The sequence below is a fragment of the Megalobrama amblycephala genome, linkage group LG10 (genome assembly GCF_018812025.1).
Source record: "Megalobrama amblycephala isolate DHTTF-2021 linkage group LG10, ASM1881202v1, whole genome shotgun sequence".
NCBI lineage: Eukaryota > Metazoa > Chordata > Actinopteri > Cypriniformes > Xenocyprididae > Megalobrama > Megalobrama amblycephala.
Window position 1 is genome coordinate 2,431,163 of NC_063053.1, and position 19,737 is coordinate 2,450,899.

At 34.4% G+C, this 19,737-nt stretch overlaps 1 protein-coding gene across 6 annotated transcripts in view; it reads left to right on the forward strand.

Annotated features, from left to right (window-relative positions):
* Nucleotides 1–19,424, forward strand: part of LOC125276457 (signal-induced proliferation-associated 1-like protein 2) — a 163,353-nt gene extending 143,929 nt beyond the window's left edge. For all 6 annotated transcript variants that reach the window (XM_048203935.1, XM_048203932.1, XM_048203936.1 and 3 more), the window contains 5 exons: nucleotides 814–1,033; nucleotides 6,176–6,307; nucleotides 15,743–15,860; nucleotides 15,948–16,029; nucleotides 18,284–19,424. In XM_048203935.1, coding sequence (XP_048059892.1) covers nucleotides 814–1,033; nucleotides 6,176–6,307; nucleotides 15,743–15,860; nucleotides 15,948–16,029; nucleotides 18,284–18,430 — 699 coding nt within the window. In that variant the 3' untranslated portion in view covers nucleotides 18,431–19,424. The remainder of the gene's footprint in view (nucleotides 1–813; nucleotides 1,034–6,175; nucleotides 6,308–15,742; nucleotides 15,861–15,947; nucleotides 16,030–18,283) is intronic.
* Nucleotides 19,425–19,737: the final 313 nt, after the last annotated feature.

Here is a 19,737-nt window from a genome sequence, read left to right on the forward strand (position 1 = left end):
TTAATTCAGTTGTAAAATCAACATTTTTTTCAGCTTAGGCTGATTGGTTTCCTCATAGGGATCTGAAAACCATTATTCATGCATTTATTTCAACAAGACTGGACTACTGCAACTCATTGTATTTAGGGATTGCTCAATCTTGTTTATCTTACCTTCAGCTGGTCCAAAATGCTGCGGCCAGACTTTTAACAGGGACTAGAAAGAGGGAAAGTATTACTTCTGCACTGGCTTCCTATTGAGTTTAGAATTCAGTTTAAGGTGCTATTGTTTAAGTCACTGGTAGGCTTGGCACCATCCTGATCCTCTGTCCTACCATCAGACCAATAGGCCTTTAAGGTCATCACATACTTTGTTGTCATCAATACTTTGAATACCGTGCATTTTCGGTGGCAGCACCCAGATTATGGAATAATATGTGCTGGATAGTGAACTCTGTATGATGCACGGGCCCCGGGATCGCACTTACCCCTCTCACCAGCTGATCAAATATGGCTCTGCTTCAGTCACAAGCGGAAGAGCGGCAGCACACTCTCAATAGTGCACAGCTGCAGATAAAGAACAGGCATTATTTATAACATCCTGCTGTTTAACGACACAAGACTGTGAGGATTTTCCATGTATTCAGTCCAAAACAAACCTACTATCTGCAACCTGCTGGGAGCGAATTCTGGGACTTTGATTGTGCATATACATTTACACATCTTAGCAAGAGTTTTGCAATAAAATAGCTAATATGAATGTCATTTTTCATCAATTCCTTCATGTTTGTTGGGTTATCTGTGATTTACGTTATTCGTGTGTGTCTCCCGTCAGGCATCAGCGGCGGGCAGCCCGTCACCGCGGCGTTCCCTGTACCGGACTCTCTCAGACGAGAGCGTGAGCAGTAATAGGAAGGGATCGTCCTACGCCAGCTCACGGAGCTCCATGCTGGACCAGGCCATGCCCAACGACATTCTGTTCAGCAGCACTCCACCCTACCACAGCACACTGCCCCCTCGCATCAGCCTCAGCCAGCCCGCGTCCAACCTCAAGAGTGAGTGCTGCACCCTCATCACCGCTTAAATATACACAGAAAAATCTCCAGAGTTAAATCAAATCAACTCTGCTCAGAGTACATATGGTCCCTCTCTAAATAGTGTTAAAATAGCACTAAAGCAGAGTTAAAGTTAATGAGATAATAAAGCAATTAATTAAGTGATGATTGTGCATTAGTGATGAACGCCTGCTGTTAACAAGCAGAATCACTGAAGAAAACTGAAGATAACTCTGGGGATTTTACTGTGTAGAACACCACAGGTGCTGGTTCCAAAACCTACTGAGCTGCCTAACTAGACAGCATTTTTAGGCGTCACATGCATACTCCTTTTATAATGCATTGCATTGCAATGTTTATAGATATGTTGTTCAGTGAGACGCAAGAGACATAAGACACGGTGGCATTTTACATCATTGATCTTCATACAGCAAGTCTGAATATGCACATGCACAAATTTTCAGAGATATGTCACAGGGGAGATTTGGAGCATAACAGCTGCTGGTCACTGTAAAACCATTAAAAAAACCATACAAGTTTGAGACAATCAGTGATGACTAAAGCATGTCATCCATAAACGCCTCTCATCATGTTCCGTGAGTTTCAGCCCCATACTGTTAACCAGACCGGATTATTTCCTGACCAGAGAGGCAGTTATGCCTCGATCAGGAGTGTGTGTGACACAGAACACAGTGTGAGTCCTTTTATATGGCATCCTTAATTAAAAGCCAGGAAGAAGAAAATGTCATGGTTAAAGCAGCTCTTGCTCTGCACAGAGAAGACACCTGTCACAGCCACTTCCCTTCACAACCATGAGGATCTGGATCAGGATTATGTGTTATTACTGCACCGCTGCTGGAGCTGTTGCTGCTCAAAGTGTTTAGGACACTTAAATCACACATATAAATAAATCAGTGTATTACATGGGAAAATATCAAACCAAGAGTCTGTACTGTATGCAATCAAATGCTTCAAAATCTTTTCTCTTCACTGACTTCACTTTTCTTCATTTCAGACTGTTAATTTTTGGTGATTTTGTGGATGTACAGTATGAAGCATTGCTGTAAGTGTTTTTGTGCTATAATTCTTTAATGAATGACACTTGGTTTGATATTTTGTGGTCTAATGCACTAATATGTATCATTGTTTATTATTATTATTGTTTATTATAATGCTGTAATATATTTTACATTTATATTATATAAAATATATTTATATTTTTATTTATTTTATATTGTTTATGTATATTTAATATTAATTATATTATTATTAATTGTTAATCATAATAAAAAATATTGTTAATTATACAACTTATATTTAATATATTTATATATAATCTTATCTAAAATATTATTATTGTTAATTATAATACTTATAGGTATTATAATCAACAATAATAATATTTTACATAATAATTATTAATAATAATATATATATATATATATATATATATATATATATATATATAATGTAAATATATATTAATGTATATATTAATATATTAATGTAAATATAAAACAATATAATTATATATTAAATATTGTTATAATAATTAATGATATTATAATTAATTAGGAATATATAGAAATATATTAAATATATATAATCTTAATTAATTATAATATTATTATTAATCATAATAACTGTATTTAATATATTTTTGTGTTTATATATATATATATATATATATATATATATATATATATAATATGTATTATTAATTGTTAATAATTGTCAATAATAATAAAAATATTATTATTGTTCATTATAACTTATACTTTATACTTATATTTAATACAGTTATTATGTTATAATAATTAATGATAATATAATTATTAGGAATATATAGAAATATATTAAATATATATCATTTTAATTAATTATAATATTATTAATCATAATAACTGTATTTAATATATAATTATCATATTTCTGTGTATATATATATATATATATATATATATATATATATATATATTATTAATAATTGTCAATAATAATAAAAATATTATTATTGTTCATTAAAACTTATACTTTATACTTATATTTAATACAGTTATTATGTTATAATAATTAATGATAATATAATTATTGTTCATTAAAACTTATACTTTATACTTATATTTAATACAGTTATTATGTTATAATAATTAATGATAATATAATTAATTAGGAATATATAGTAATATATTAAATATATATTTTATAAGAACATCATATCTTAACAATAATATTATTATGAATTATTCTTATTATATTAATATTTATTGTTAGATTTTTAGGTGTGACTCAAGTCTCTAAATACGCTAAATACGCTTCCCAAATTAAGATATTCACCCGCCACTGGTTGTCTTTAAGGGGGTAAACTTCTGTAGATGTGCTGCAAGCGACACATGAAATACAGTATATAACAGATAAAGGCACAGTTCCACACACCAGAGCAAACAATCACATCTAATTTGGTTTAAATGATCTCTAATACGAACACATTTAACAGTTTTAATCAGTGTGTGAGAGGTGATTCATTTATAGCTGGTTTTTCGAGTGGCCCGCGGTGGCTGATTGCTGTCACGCGTGATAAATTTCTGATTGTTTCGACAGATAGCAGTTTGCAGAATTTTTTCCCTCACCCTGCTCATCTAGTGAATGGTCTAATTTGACAGATTGCGTCCCTCTGAGGCTCAAACAGAGAGAGAGGGAGAGAGAGGCACATTTATTTACCTCCAGCTTTCTGCTGTTTTTCCCTCACATCCTTTTCAGAGCGAGTTCTTTGTGAGATGGGAAAATGTTTATGGCATATCCTGTCTATCAGACGAGAGAGAGATGTACAATGAGAGCTTTGGACACACGCAATTGATTGAAAAATGAGGCCATGTTTAGGGATTTCCTGACGGCTGCTGCCGAGCGAGACAGCAGTTTAATAGTGTTGACAGGAAAGCTGCTTCAACACTGTGCTGCTGCCTAATATGCCTTATTTTGGTGTGCATTTTAATGCAGCATCACGATAACTTTATTCAAATATTTAAAGGGGACATATCATGAAAATTGGAGTTAAATCAACTCTGCTCAGAGTACATATGGTCCCTCTCTAAATAGTGTTAAAATAACACTAAAGCAGAGTTAAAGTTAATTAGATAATTAAGCAATTAATTAAGTGATGATTGAGCATTATTGATGAACACCTGCTATTAACAAGCAGAATCACTGAAGAAAAGAGAAACACAAGAACTACAACTGACTTCAGTCACAGCCTTATTAATTGCTTAATTATCTCATGGGCATCCATACAGGATTTACACAAAAGATTAACATGAGATTGAATCAACTCCACAGCAACTACATAAATTTATCCACTAACCATTCAGAAACGTCCAGTTTCATTCTAAAAGTTGTAACTTCTTCCTGAGTCTCTCCATCAGTGTCGACTCCAGTTTGAACAATGTAAGGCTGAAAACTTTCCTCATTTTGGCTGCGTGAGATTCTCCAGCTTTGTTGTTGTTGAGCTGTTAAAGCTCCACCCTCTTCTGGAAAGGGGGCGGGGAGCAGCAGCTCATTTGCATTTAAAGGGACACACACAAAAACGGCGTGTTTTTGCTCACACCCAAATAGGGGCAAATTTAACAAGCTATAATAAATTATCTGTGGGGTATTTTGAGCTGAAACTTCACAGACACATTCTGGGGGACTTTTATTACATATTGTGAAAAGGGGCATAAAAGGTCCCCTTTAAAATATACTGTCTATATGTTTCTACATGAATTTGGAGATTAAATGTGAAATTGTTATGATATAAAAATATATGAAAAACTTTAATGTTAGGTGCGATTAATCGCGATTAACCCTTAAATGCATACCTCGGGTCTTTAGTGACCCGGGACGTCATTCACTACCCTCCTCCTCGTTCATTTTTTAAAGTTAGACATCAGCCTTCTTGGTATTCCTCAATCAATTCATTATAAAGAATATAACAAGCAAAAAATCATAAAATTATAAAAGAATGCCTATTTTTGTATTCATTTTTTGTAAAAATTGTATAGGGTCGCAAACGACCCGAGGTGTGTATGAGTGTACATATATTTTTTCTGCGCAACAATAATTGAATCTTAGATGACAGAATAAGTGCAATTCACCTTTATTCCACAAGGTGGCAATGTCTGATACACAATGCTGAATTGACGACTCATTTAGACAGAAAACGAAATAATAAGAGAAACATGAAATGGCTCAGCGATTTACTGCAGAGCAAGTGCTGAACGCAATCAAATATGACTGTAACTGTTACTGGATGGATCTGGTGAAGCTGTTAGCGATCAAAATATTGATTTTGAAGATGTTGAAAATTATATAGTTCTGAGAAAATGTTTGAGATCGCGAATGGGCTCATATTCGTGACCTCAAACATAAAACTAGCCCATTATTTGCTGAATTTACTGGGAAATGAGCTCTGACGAGGACAGTGATGATGGCATAAAACATCTGCTCAAACCGAGCCCTTTCAAGCTCCAAAAGGTAACAAAATATGCTTTATTTTATTCTTCTGTAATTGTTACACTAATATCAGATAATAATCACTAATATTTTCGATAAAGACCCGAATATGTAAGAATGACTGGCGAAACAGTCATGCATTTAAGGGTTAATGATTAGTAATGATGCTGAAAATTCCATTGCCATTAATATATGAAATATTTGGAAACATTTCCATAATGTTAGCCAGTGTTTTGGAGCGCAGCGTCAGGTGGGCTCTCACACCACAGGTAGCTCTTTCCTTTCATGTAATCTGTCATCCACATTTTCAAAGACTTTCCTCTCCAAGAGAGCAGATCTTAAATGAATGGTCCGATCTGGCTCTCATTCTGCTGTCAGTTATGTTGGAGGGAGATCTCATAAAAAGAACCATTATGTGGTGAAGACAGCAGGTGACCGATTCATCACGCTGGTCTTTCTCCACCACTGCCTTCATTATAGCTGACCTTCATGACCTCCTGACAGATGGACCGAATTGAGCTGTGCGCTTCCGTTTTCCGTCAGACGTCTGTGTAAACCCACGAGATCGTAGAGGCCGTTAGATTGACAGTGACGAGTGGCGGCGAGTGTGTGTGTCACTGATCTGTCTCTATGTGTGTGTAAACATCTCTTCAGATGAGTTCTGGTTCTCTGACGGCTCCCTCGCGGACCGGGCGAAGTTCAGCGACCCGGGTCTCATGCCTCTACCAGACACCGCCACGGGCCTGGACTGGTCTCACCTCGTTGACGCGGCAAGAGCCTTTGAAGGTAGGTGGAGAAACACTGTGTGTGGGTTTGGGTGGCGAGATGCATCATTAAAGGGATTCTATTATGCTTTTGCACGTTTTCATCTTTCTTTAGTGTGTAATGTTGCTGCTTGAGCATGAAAAAGCTCTGCGAAGTCCCTCCGAAGATCAGCGTCACTGTTTCTGAACTCCCTGAATCGCCTCCATTGTTCATTGAGAAATATTATATACAAATATGCCTCACGTTATGTTTAGTAGTTTGTTCATGTTTAAACTGTAATTTTCATATGATTCAAATACATATATCTTAAATTTAGGTCTAAATTTTTATCGTAGGCACTCAGAATCACTCACACAAAGACCTCCGAGCTGCCAACTACAATTAAACACTCAGCCAGCATGTCGGGTAATTATTGGGGCGTCCCGCCCTCAGACATTTGCATGTGATCACACGGCTCTGGCGTTCAGAAACACTCGGCCCCTCCTGTGTGGGCCTGTCATTTCTGTAAATGGATTAGTAAGAAGGCCATCATCATTTTGTTAATGGCTCCTGTATTCATTTAACCTGTTTTTCACTGTTGTTGTAGGATGTGGCCTCAAGCTGATGTTTGTGAGGAGCTTAATTGGTCTCTTATTTTAAGGATTTTTCTAGGTGTATTTCATGAGTTAAACCTGAGGTTCATGAATTGTTTTGCCTATAAACCCAAATACTGTTATCTACGGAAGAGGATTAGAGCCAAGCAATAATAAACAATAAAACCATCTCGAGATTAAAGTCACTATAAAGCGAGATTAAACTTGTTAAATTTTGAAAAAAAAAAAAAAACGTTGAAATGCAATGTTGAGAATAAAATCATTACATTTCGAGAAGAAAAGTCACTGAGTTTCAAGAAAATACTCATTAAATTTCGTAAGTTTTGTAAATTAAAGATTGAAAAAAATGTTGAGAATAAACTAATTAAATTTTTATTAAAAACTTTTAAAAAATTGTAAGTTTATTCTCGAAACAGCGACTTTATTCTCAAAGTGTAATATTTAATCTTGAAATATAACGACTTTATTCTCAAAATTTTGTTTATTCTCGCAACATAACGACTTTATTCTCGAAACACAATGACTTAATTCTCAATTTAATGAGTTTATTCTCCAAACATAATGACTTTATTCTCAATTTTGTTTATTCTCCAAACATAATGACTTTATTCTCGAAACATGACGACTTTATTCTCAAATTTTTTTTATTCTCGAAACATGACGACTTTATTCTCGAAACATAACGACTTTATTCTCAATTTAACAAGTTTATTCTCGAAACATAACGACTTTATTCTCAATTTAACAAGTTTATTCTCGAAACATAACGACTTTATTCTCAATTTAACAAGTTTATTCTCGAAACATGACGACTTTATTCTCAAAATTTTTTTATTCTCGAAACATGACAACATTATTCTCAATTTAACAAGTTTATTCTCGAAATATAACAACTATTCTCAAAAAAAATTTTATTCTTGAAACATGACGACTTTATTCTCGAAACATGACGACTTTATTCTCGAAACATAACGACTTTATTCTCGAAACATAACGACTTTATTCTCGAAACATGACGACTTTATTCTAGAAACATGACGACTTTATTCTCAATTTAACAAGTTTATTCTCGAAACATAACGACTATTCTCAAAAAAAATTTTATTCTCGAAACATGACTTTATTCTCGAAACATGACGACTTTATTCTCGAAACATGACGACTTTATTCTCGAAACATGACGACTTTATTCTCGAAACATGACGACTTCATTCTCGAAACATGACGACTTTATTCTCGAAACATGACGACTTTATTCTCGAAACATGACGACTTTATTCTCGAAACATGACGACTTTATTCTCGAAACATAACAACTTTATTCTAGAAACATAACGACTTTATTCTAGAAACATGACGACTTTATTCTCCAAACATGACGACTTTATTCTCGAAACATGATGACTTTATTCTCGAAACATAACGACTTTATTCTTGAAACATGACGACTTTATTCTCAAAATTTTTTTATTCTCGAAACATGACGACTTTATTCTCAATTTAACAAGTTTATTCTCGAAACATAACAACTATTCTCAAAAAAAATTTTATTCGTGAAACATGAAGACTTTATTCTCGAAACATAACGACTTTATTCTCAAAAAATGACGACTTTATTCTCGAAACATAACGACTTTATTCTAGAAACATGACGACTTTATTCTAGAAACATGATGACTTTATTCTCAAAACATGACGACTTTATTCTCGAAACATGACGACGACTTTATTCTCGAAACATGATGACTTTATTCTCAAAACATGACGACTTTATTCTCGAAACATGACGACGACTTTATTCTCGTAAAATGACGACTTTATTCTCGAAACATGACGAAATTATTCTCGAAACATGACGACGACTTTATTCTCATAAAATGACGACGACTTTATTCTCGAAACATGATGACGACTTTATTCTCGAAACATAACGACTTTATTCTCGAAACATGACGACTTTATTCTTGTAAAATGACGAAATTATTCTCGAAACATGACGACTTTATTCTCGTAAAATGACGACGACTTTATTCTCATAAAATGACGACTTTATTCTCGAAACATGACGAAATTATTCTCGAAACATGACGACGACTTTATTCTCGTAAAATGACGACGACTTTATTCTCATAAAATGACGACTTTATTCTCGAAACATGACGAAATTATTCTCGAAACATGACGACGACTTTATTCTCGTAAAATGACGACTTTATTCTCGAAACATGATGACGACTTTATTCTCGAAACATAACGACTTTATTCTGGAAACATGACGACTTTATTCTCGAAACATGACGACGACTTTATTCTCGAAACATGACGGCTTTATTCTCGAAACATGACGACTTTATTCTCGAAACATGACGACGACTTTATTCTCGAAACATGACGGCTTTATTCTCGAAACATGACGACTTTATTCTCGAAACATGACGACGACTTTATTCTCGAAACATGACGGCTTTATTCTCGAAACATAGCGACTTTATTCTCGAAACATGACGGCGACTTTATTCTCGAAACATGACGGCGACTTTATTCTCGAAACATGACGACTTTATTCTCGAAACATGACGACTTTATTCTCGAAACATAACAACTTTATTCTAGAAACATAACGACTTTATTCTCGAAACATGACGACTTTATTCTCGAAACATGACGACTTTATTCTCGAAACATGACGACTTTATTCTCGAAACATGACGACTTTATTCTCGAAACATAACAACTTTATTCTAGAAACATAACGACTTTATTCTAGAAACATGATGACTTTATTCTCAAAACATGACGACTTTATTCTCGAAACATGATGACTTTATTCTCGAAACATAACGACTTTATTCTTGAAACATGACGACTTTATTCTCAAAATTTTTTTATTCTCGAAACATGACGACTTTATTCTCAATTTAACAAGTTTATTCTCGAAACATAACAACTATTCTCAAAAAAAATTTTATTCGTGAAACATGAAGACTTTATTCTCGAAACATAACGACTTTATTCTCAAAAAATGACGACTTTATTCTCGAAACATAACGACTTTATTCTAGAAACATGACGACTTTATTCTCGAAACATGACGACTTTATTCTCAAAACATGACGACTTTATTCTCGAAACATGACGACGACTTTATTCTCGAAACATGATGACTTTATTCTCAAAACATGACGACTTTATTCTCGAAACATGACGACGACTTTATTCTCGTAAAATGACGACTTTATTCTCGAAACATGACGAAATTATTCTCGAAACATGACGACGACTTTATTCTCATAAAATGACGACGACTTTATTCTCGAAACATGATGACGACTTTATTCTCGAAACATAACGACTTTATTCTCGAAACATGACGACTTTATTCTTGTAAAATGACGAAATTATTCTCGAAACATGACGACTTTATTCTCGTAAAATGACGACGACTTTATTCTCATAAAATGACGACTTTATTCTCGAAACATGACGAAATTATTCTCGAAACATGACGACGACTTTATTCTCGTAAAATGACGACTTTATTCTCGAAACATGATGACGACTTTATTCTCAACATAACGACTTTATTCTGGAAACATGACGACTTTATTCTCGAAACATGACGACTTTATTCTCGAAACATGACGACGAATTTATTCTCAAAACATGACGACTTTATTCTCGAAACATGACGACTTTATTCTCGAAACATGACGACGACTTTATTCTCGAAACATGACGGCTTTATTCTCGAAACATAGCGACTTTATTCTCGAAACATGACGACTTTATTCTAGAAACATGACGACTTTATTCTCAAAACATGACGACTTTATTCTCGAAACATGACGACGACTTTATTCTCGAAACATGATGACTTTATTCTCAAAACATGACGACTTTATTCTCGAAACATGACGACGACTTTATTCTCGTAAAATGACGACTTTATTCTCGAAACATGACGAAATTATTCTCGAAACATGACGACGACTTTATTCTCATAAAATGACGACGACTTTATTCTCGAAACATGATGACGACTTTATTCTCGAAACATAACGACTTTATTCTCGAAACATGACGACTTTATTCTTGTAAAATGACGAAATTATTCTCGAAACATGACGACTTTATTCTCGTAAAATGACGACGACTTTATTCTCATAAAATGACGACTTTATTCTCGAAACATGACGAAATTATTCTCGAAACATGACGACGACTTTATTCTCGTAAAATGACGACTTTATTCTCGAAACATGATGACGACTTTATTCTCGAAACATAACGACTTTATTCTGGAAACATGACGACTTTATTCTCGAAACATGACGACTTTATTCTCGAAACATGACGACGAATTTATTCTCAAAACATGACGACTTTATTCTCGAAACATGACGACTTTATTCTCGAAACATGACGACGACTTTATTCTCGAAACATGACGGCTTTATTCTCGAAACATAGCGACTTTATTCTCGAAACATGACGGCGACTTTATTCTCGAAACATGACGACTTTATTCTCGAAACATGACGACTTTATTCTCGAAACATAACAACTTTATTCTAGAAACATAACGACTTTATTCTCGAAACATGACGACTTTATTCTCGAAACATGACGACTTTATTCTCGAAACATGACGGCTTTATTCTCGAAACATGACGGCTTTATTCTCGAAACATGACGACTTTATTCTCGAAACATGGCGGCTTTATTCTCGAAACATGACGGCTTTATTCTCGAAACATGACGACTTTATTCTCGAAACATGACGACTTTATTCTCGAAACATGACGACTTTATTCTCGAAACATGACGGCTTTATTCTCGAAACATGACGGCTTTATTCTAGAAACATAACGGCTTTATTCTAGAAACATGACGGCTTTATTCTCGAAACATGACGGCTTTATTCTCGAAACATGACGACTTTATTCTCGAAACATAACTTTATTCTAGAAGCATAACAACTTTATTCTAGAAACATGACGACTTTATTCTCAAAACATGACGACTTTATTCTCGAAACATAACTTTATTCTAGAAGCATAACGACTTTATTCTAGAAACATGACGACTTTATTCTCAAAACATGACGACTTTATTCTCGAAACATTACAACTTTATTCTAGAAACATAACGACTTTATTCTAGAAACATAACGACTTTATTCTCGAAACATGACGACTTTATTCTCGAAACATGACGGCTTTATTCTCGAAACATGACGGCTTTATTCTCGAAACATGACGACTTAATTCTCGAAACATGACGACTTTATTCTCGAAATATATTGACTTTATTCTCAAAATATATTGACTTTATTCTCAAAATTGAATGATTTTATTCTCGAAACATATTGACTTTATTCTCAAAACAATGATTTTTTTCTCAAAATTTAACGAGTTTTTTCTCAAAACATGACTTTTTTCTCAAAATTTAACGATTTTATTCTCAACATTTTATTTTGACTTTTTTTCTTGTAATGTAACGAGTTTTATCTCACTTTATAATGACTTTAATCTCTAGATGTTTTTTTTTTTATTTTTTTTTTATTGCTTGGCCCTAATCCTCTTCCATAGTTATTATCTCATTGCATTAACTAAAGAACTTTACACAACTTGAAATAATATCACATGAAAATAAAACATTAATTTTCTTTAAGCAAAATGTTATATATGTCTTTTTTATTTTAATTTTGTCCTGAATAGCAACGAGATTTACACCTCCAATTTAATGCAAAGATTCAGTTTATTTATTCATTACACACGAAAGAAAAAGTAGCATGGTGCTACCCTGGTTGATATATATTAATATAGTAACTCCAGCTACATTTTAATAGTCACGGTCTTGTTTGGAATCTGTTGCAGCAGCACATTGATTAAGTCCCAGAATGCATGAATGTATTAACATGGCGACACACAGGGAAACTCTAGTGTTTAATTACAAACAGATTTCTGAGAAGAAACAACAAAACATACTGAACTTTGAAAACCCTGGTTCTCATGTGGTCTACGCAAGCATGATGTGGTTTATGATTAGAGCTCTGAGGAGCCGTTGAAAGAGAGACACCGAGGATTTATTGTCATGTTTTTAATGAAAGACTACCAGTTTTGATCAGAAACACACATGTAGGAATCTCCTGAGAGACGACCGTAAATTAAACTGCGTTTAGATCATTTCCAACAGCAGCGTCATCTCCATATGGTGTAATGAGAGTACGTTCATTGATTCGGGAGATGCAGTAAAACACAGTACAGCTGTGTTCTCGTTCTCATTGCCGTCTGTCTGCTAAACGTGTCATTAGGACTTTTACCCATATGTCGCATCTGATGGCACAATGGGGGCAGATTTAAACCCTTGATTGTTCAAGACATCTGCACAATAGTCATTTATGTGGGTCTTCTATCCTACCCAAAAAACAGGTCTCAGATCAGTTTGTCATGTATAATTTTGGGTTTCCATCTGGTCTATGTTTGTAATTAATGAAAAAGTGAGGCTTCGAGCCCCTCAGTAGCATTAAAGAGCCACAGGACTAGTTGTCTTCAGTCACCCACTTGTATATGGTTTTTGAAGATGAGTTTTGAAGTTGTTTATACACGTTTATGAACATTTCTACATTTTTTTTAAACACTTCTTCTCTTCTTGTTGACTCACATTCGTGCTCGCTGATGCAAATGGACGGCAAATATGCTATAAGCTAAATTTATCTCAGTGTTTTTATGCAGTGATGTTATTCTGTCATGGTGAGACCCAGAAAAATGCATCTCCTCTAAAACTGTAACTTTGTTTCCAAATATTGCATCATTCTTTAAAGTCTATTTATGGTATCTGAAGCAGTTTGTCTTGTTTTAGCAGCTCATTTGCTGGAGGACGACTGTAAAAACAGGGACAGCTGCTCTGAGTTTGAACTCTCATCTGAGATATTCAGATTTTTTGCATTCATCTCTCCCATAGGAATTTTAAAAAAGTCTTTGTTAAAGCATTATAAGCCATGAACTAAACCAACCAGCCACGAGGTGAATCACAACATTACAGACTTTGATTTGAAGCAAAAAATAACTACAATCCCACAAAGCATTGTAAACAGTGTAATTGGATTAAAAACAATGAAGAAATATAAAGTACTCTTTTAAAATGTTGACTTTATATATATATATATATATATATATATATATATATATATATATATATATATATATATATATATATATATGGGGGACTATATTACATAACTATATATATGTAATATAGTTTTTTAACCCTTGTGTGGTGTTGAAAACCCTATCACACTCGTGGTGTTCCCGGCCTGCAAACAATTGCTTATAAATCTCTCATTATACCTTATCACCAAATATGTGAGTCAATCTTTTTGTCAGCTTGTTTTCTTTCAATTAGGACAGGTTTTGTATTCATTTTTGAAACCGATTGATCGTAAGCCTCACTGATCTGAGGATAAAGTTCATCTCTGTGCAAAAGAAAGCCTGTAATACTCAAAATAGGTTGTTTGTGTACATGCACGGATGCATGAGTATGCATGTATCCACACATGCAGAGGTCTATTTACCCTTTATTTTTGCTTGCCTATGTTAACATGAACATGATGAACATGATTTTTGACTCCCTCATTCATTTTCAATGGGTGGTCATTTTTGACCAATATAAGCTCAGATCAAAAATAAGTAGAAAACCTGTCCTAATTTAAAGAAAACAAGCTGACAAAAAGATTGAATCACCAGTATTTGGTGATAAAATAGCTTAAGGAGTGATTTATAAGCTATTTTCGTAGGCTGGTAATTTTTGACCGGGAACACCACAAGTGTGAATTTATGCCGTTTTGTAATAAATAAAAACCAAAATAAAAACATTTCAAAGCACATTTCATATTTTTTTGTAAAATTGACAAAATTATCCACAAAAAACACTTTTTTCACTCAAAAACTGAGGTGCCTACTCTCAGATCAATGAGGCCTACGATTGATCAGATGCAAAAAGAAATACAAAACCTGTCCTAAATGAAAGAAAACAAGTTGACAAAAAGATTGAATCTAATATTTAGTGATAATATAGCATAATGAGAGATTTATAAGCAATTTTTAAGTGTGACAAGGTAAAAAAAGTATGAAAATTATCAAAAAATAAATAAATTGAGAAGTAGTTATACCCTGTGTGAACAAAGTCATGAAGTTTCAGTCTAATGCGATAACATTAACTAGTATTTTCGGGAAAAAGAAAATCTTCTCCGGGTCAAAACGACCCGAACAAAAATAAGTTGGAAAAAATGCATGCTGATGGGTTCAACAGAAGCAAATCTCGTCGATAAACAACCTCGTAGCTCACAGCAGGTCTGTTTTTAAAGGGATAGTTCACCCAAAAATGAAAATTTGATTTACCCCCAGGGCATCCAAGATGTAGGTGTCTTTGTTTCTTCAGTAGAACACAAATGATGATTTTTAACTCCAACCATTGCCGTCTGTCAGTCGTATAATGCATGTCAATGGGAACTTCATCTATAAGAGTAAAAAAAAACATGCACAGACAAATCCAAATTAAACCCTGCGGCTCGTGACGACACATTGATGCCCTAAGACACAAAACGATCAGTTTGTGTGAGAAACTGAACAGTATTTATATCATTTTTTACCTCTAATACACCACTATGTCCAACTGCCTTGACCACGCGTACGGCATCAGGTGTGTGAGGTGTGTAGGACACAATGAGATCACAATGCATTGCTATCAGATGCTGTTCAGTTACAGTCGTGTCTCAGTCAGCACATGTTTTGGTGTTTATCATTGAGAACACATCATATGCGTCCTGATCTGAGTCTGTCCGATGTGTGCTTGTGTCCAGACCAGCGCGTGGCCTCGTTTTGCACCATGACGGACATGCAGAGAGCCGAAGCGCTGCAGATCTCCCGTGAGCTCACCAGACGCGTGGCGGCCGCGGAGGGAGCCGCGCTGGAGGCAGGGTGAGTTCGACTCCAGATCAGACACAAACACCTCACACAATACACTGGGTTTCACGTGTAGACTAATAACTCTGTCTCTGTCTTCAGCGATACTTCTCCAGCCACACTGACGGGCAAAGTCAATCAGCTGGAGGTGATCCTGAGACAGCTGCAGTATGACTTGAAAAAGGTGAGCTGTGCTGTCCTGATGGAGAACAATAACTGTGATTGATGCTTTTGCCCACCTGATTTTCTCCATGACTTTTGTGAATGCAAGGAAGTACGTCAACTGTGATTGTGACTTCACTGGAGGAAGGGTTTTGAGGGGAAGGATAGGCTAACAATGCGTTGAAGCGTGCAGTAGCGGGCACCCAGCATGGAGAATTGCCACCTTGTCGGCCCAATTTAATATCCTGCTTCCTGTCGTTTTAAATCAGCGCTCTCGCTCAATCAGCAGAGTGACGGCGGCTCACCACAAATGTGCTGAACAGCCGATGATCACCTGATGTCATCGCTAAAAATGCTGCACCGGTCACATGAGCTCAATATACTGTATGTATAAGTACTCTGAATGACCATAAAGGGGCTGATGAACATGAGTCTTTTGAGATGAATATCATCTATATTAATTAAAGGTTTCTGTGCCATTGAACTTTTCCTTCTCTTAAATAAGATCTCTGTGCAAAATACACCAAAGATATGTCAAATACTTTATTCCAGAGGTTTTCAAACTTTAGAGAATAATAGTGTAAAAAATGTTAAAAAATAATACAATTATTAAATAAATGTAACAACAGTATCAGCTTCACAATATTAGAGTTTGACATTATTAACACTTTAAAAAATGTGTACAAAATTAGAAAAATATCAAATGTAATAAATAAAAAATGACCGCATTATCCATTTCTAATTTGACAACAATATTACCACTTTAGAAATGGTATAAAAATTACAAAAATAAATAAATGATAAAAATATGATCAAATTTAATAAAAATTACAGTATTATCTGTTTCTAATTTGCCTTCCTAATATTAGTTTGACATTATTAGCACTTTAAAAATAGTGTAAAAAAATGACAAAAATAAGATAAAAATGTAATAAATAAAAAATGACAATATTACTAGTTTCTAATTTGATATTACCGCCTTCACAATATTAAATTTTGAGAATATAACCACTTTAAAAAATGTGTAATTTAAAAAAAACAAAGATTAAAATGTAATAAATAAAAATTAAAATAATACTACTTTCTAATTTGACAGTTTGACAATATTAGCACTTTAAAATTGTGTAAAAAATTACAAAAATAAAAAAATAGGATAAAATGTAATAAATAAATAATTGACAATATTATCCATTTCTAATTTGACAACATTACCGCCTTCACAATATTACAGAATTTGATAATATTAGCACTTTAAAAAATAGTATGAAAAATTACAAAAATAAATAAATAATAAAAATATGATAAAATGCAATAAATGAAAAAACGACAATATTATCCATTTCTAATTTGACATCACTGCCTTTACAATTATTAGCACTTTAAAAATTGTGTAAAAAAATGACAAAAATAATAAAATAAGATAAAATGTAATAAATAAAAAATGACAAAATTACTACTTTATAATTTGACAAAATCAACTCAACAATATTAGATTTTGACAATATAACCACTTTAAAAATTATGTAAAAAATTCGAGACAAACTTTAAGTTGGCTTGAAAAAGCCAGTCCAGAAAATTTGAAGTAGTTTTAAAAGTTTGAGAGTTTTCAGTTTGAAAGTTTAAGTTTTAGTTTAGTAGTTTTGATAGATAGATAGATAGATAGATAGATAGATAGATAGATAGATAGATAGATAGATAGATAGTGTCAGGGTACTCAAGATGGTTCCTATGTGTTGTTATGTGGTTGCTGGGGTACTTGGGTGGTTGCTAAGGTGTTGCTATGCGGCTGCTAAGGTATTCTGGGTGGTTGTTTTTGGAAAAAACAACAACTATTATACATTTTTAATTTGACAGCATTACTGCCCTCACAATATTACAGAATTTGACAGTATTTGGGCATCTGTAGCATCTAAAAGTTTTAAAATCTGTGTTATCCTATATACTCTAAAAAAGATTTTTTTGAAGTTGTAAATTACACAAAGATTATTAGAGTACGTTTTACAAGAAAATACCATTTCAATCTTCAAATTTTCACATTTAATTAATTGTTACTTTTTTACTATTTACTAGTACTATTTACAGTTTCTGAGTTAAAATAACTAAATACTACACCAATTTGTTTCATATTTTTTTCACTATCATGTCATTTCATGAAGAATCTCCAAGCTGCTCCTTTCCATATAATGATAGCATATTATAAGCAAACACCATAAAACACACACAAAAAAAGGCTAGTTCACTATATTCTGAAGCCGTTCTTTTGCCTTTGTGTCCAGGAAAAGGAGGACAAGGCGATCCTTCAGGTGGAGGTGCAGCACCTGAGGCAGGACAACATGCGTCTGCAGGAGGAGAGCCAGACGGCGGCCGCCCAGCTCAGGAAGTTCACAGAGTGGTTCTTCCACACCATCGACAAGAAGCCTTGATGGAGACTCCGTCTGCCCCGTCTTCTCAGAGAGGTTCCTCTGTCTTTGGGGCAAACGAGAGTCGAAAACCACTGGAGAACTGCGTGCCGTTGGAGCTGGATGCTTCAGCGGCATCTACCTTCGCTAGCAAAGCCCAATTCCTACTGCAATTCCAATGAGATGTAGAATGTAAGTACATACTGGACTGAGGAAGCCACTGGTGCTCGTTGGTGTAGCTGGTTCACTTGCATTGAGAAACGGGGCAGGTTTAACATGGAGAATGTACTAAATCAGCAACTAAACGATGATCCTGGAGGTGGATTATGAATGTAACGCATCAAGACTTGTAGTAGCTGGGCATTTCATTCACAAAGCTTTCATTTTCTGCCTCCGTTATTGAAAGGTACAATCAAACGTTGAAGTTCGACAGTACCTCCATGTGTCATCTGAATGATTTCTGTCCACAATCATCAAGTTCTGGCAATAATCGTGGAGTCGCTGAACTTCCCCAACAAGATTTCCTGAAACTGTCCTGCAACTGAGATTGTGCCTCAAAGAAAAGACGAAGCAGGTGCGAGCATAACGTCGCTTTCTGTTCCTTCCAAACACATGCCTTGTCTCCGGCTCACTGCGTCCCGATGTGCAGTTCCTCCCGCAGTGAACCACAGTCACATGCCAAAACGTGTCCATCTCTGTACAGAACCTCCAATCAAGTGTCTTGTATTTAACACTGTTATTTAAGCTTATTTAACCTAAATTAGTTTATTTTATTAAAATGAAAAGGCTTCTGGTGCGGACGGCTGTGAGAAGGCCATACTGTGACGGCTGTAGTTTTGCCAGGACTGTGTCCAGTACATAGATATATTGATGATTTGTCTTTTTTCCCTCATTCCAACATTTGGATGCTGCTAGATAACACTTTGTTGGTTTCTACGCTTTTACAAACGTGTTTCTCTGTAAATGTAAGATGGGACATTGGTTGCTTTTTTTAAATAAATGTAGTATGTAAAATTAATCTGTGATGCGTTTTTTTTTTTTTTTATATTTCATGTTCTAGGAATAAACTAATTGATGTCCATTATGATATATCTCTATTATTTATGTCTTACACTGTGTCCTAATCAGACGATAAGATTCCATCAACAAGCAATTTGTCTGTCCACACCAGATATTATGAGATATTATATTATTACACCATTTTAATATGATTAAAAATACATACAGAGTTACTGAAACAATCTTTGTCATAGTCATAGAATACACTTGTCTGTTCACAATGAGTTGACAGTTTGAACGTTCTTGTTTTCTTTCATTTATTTTGAAGATCC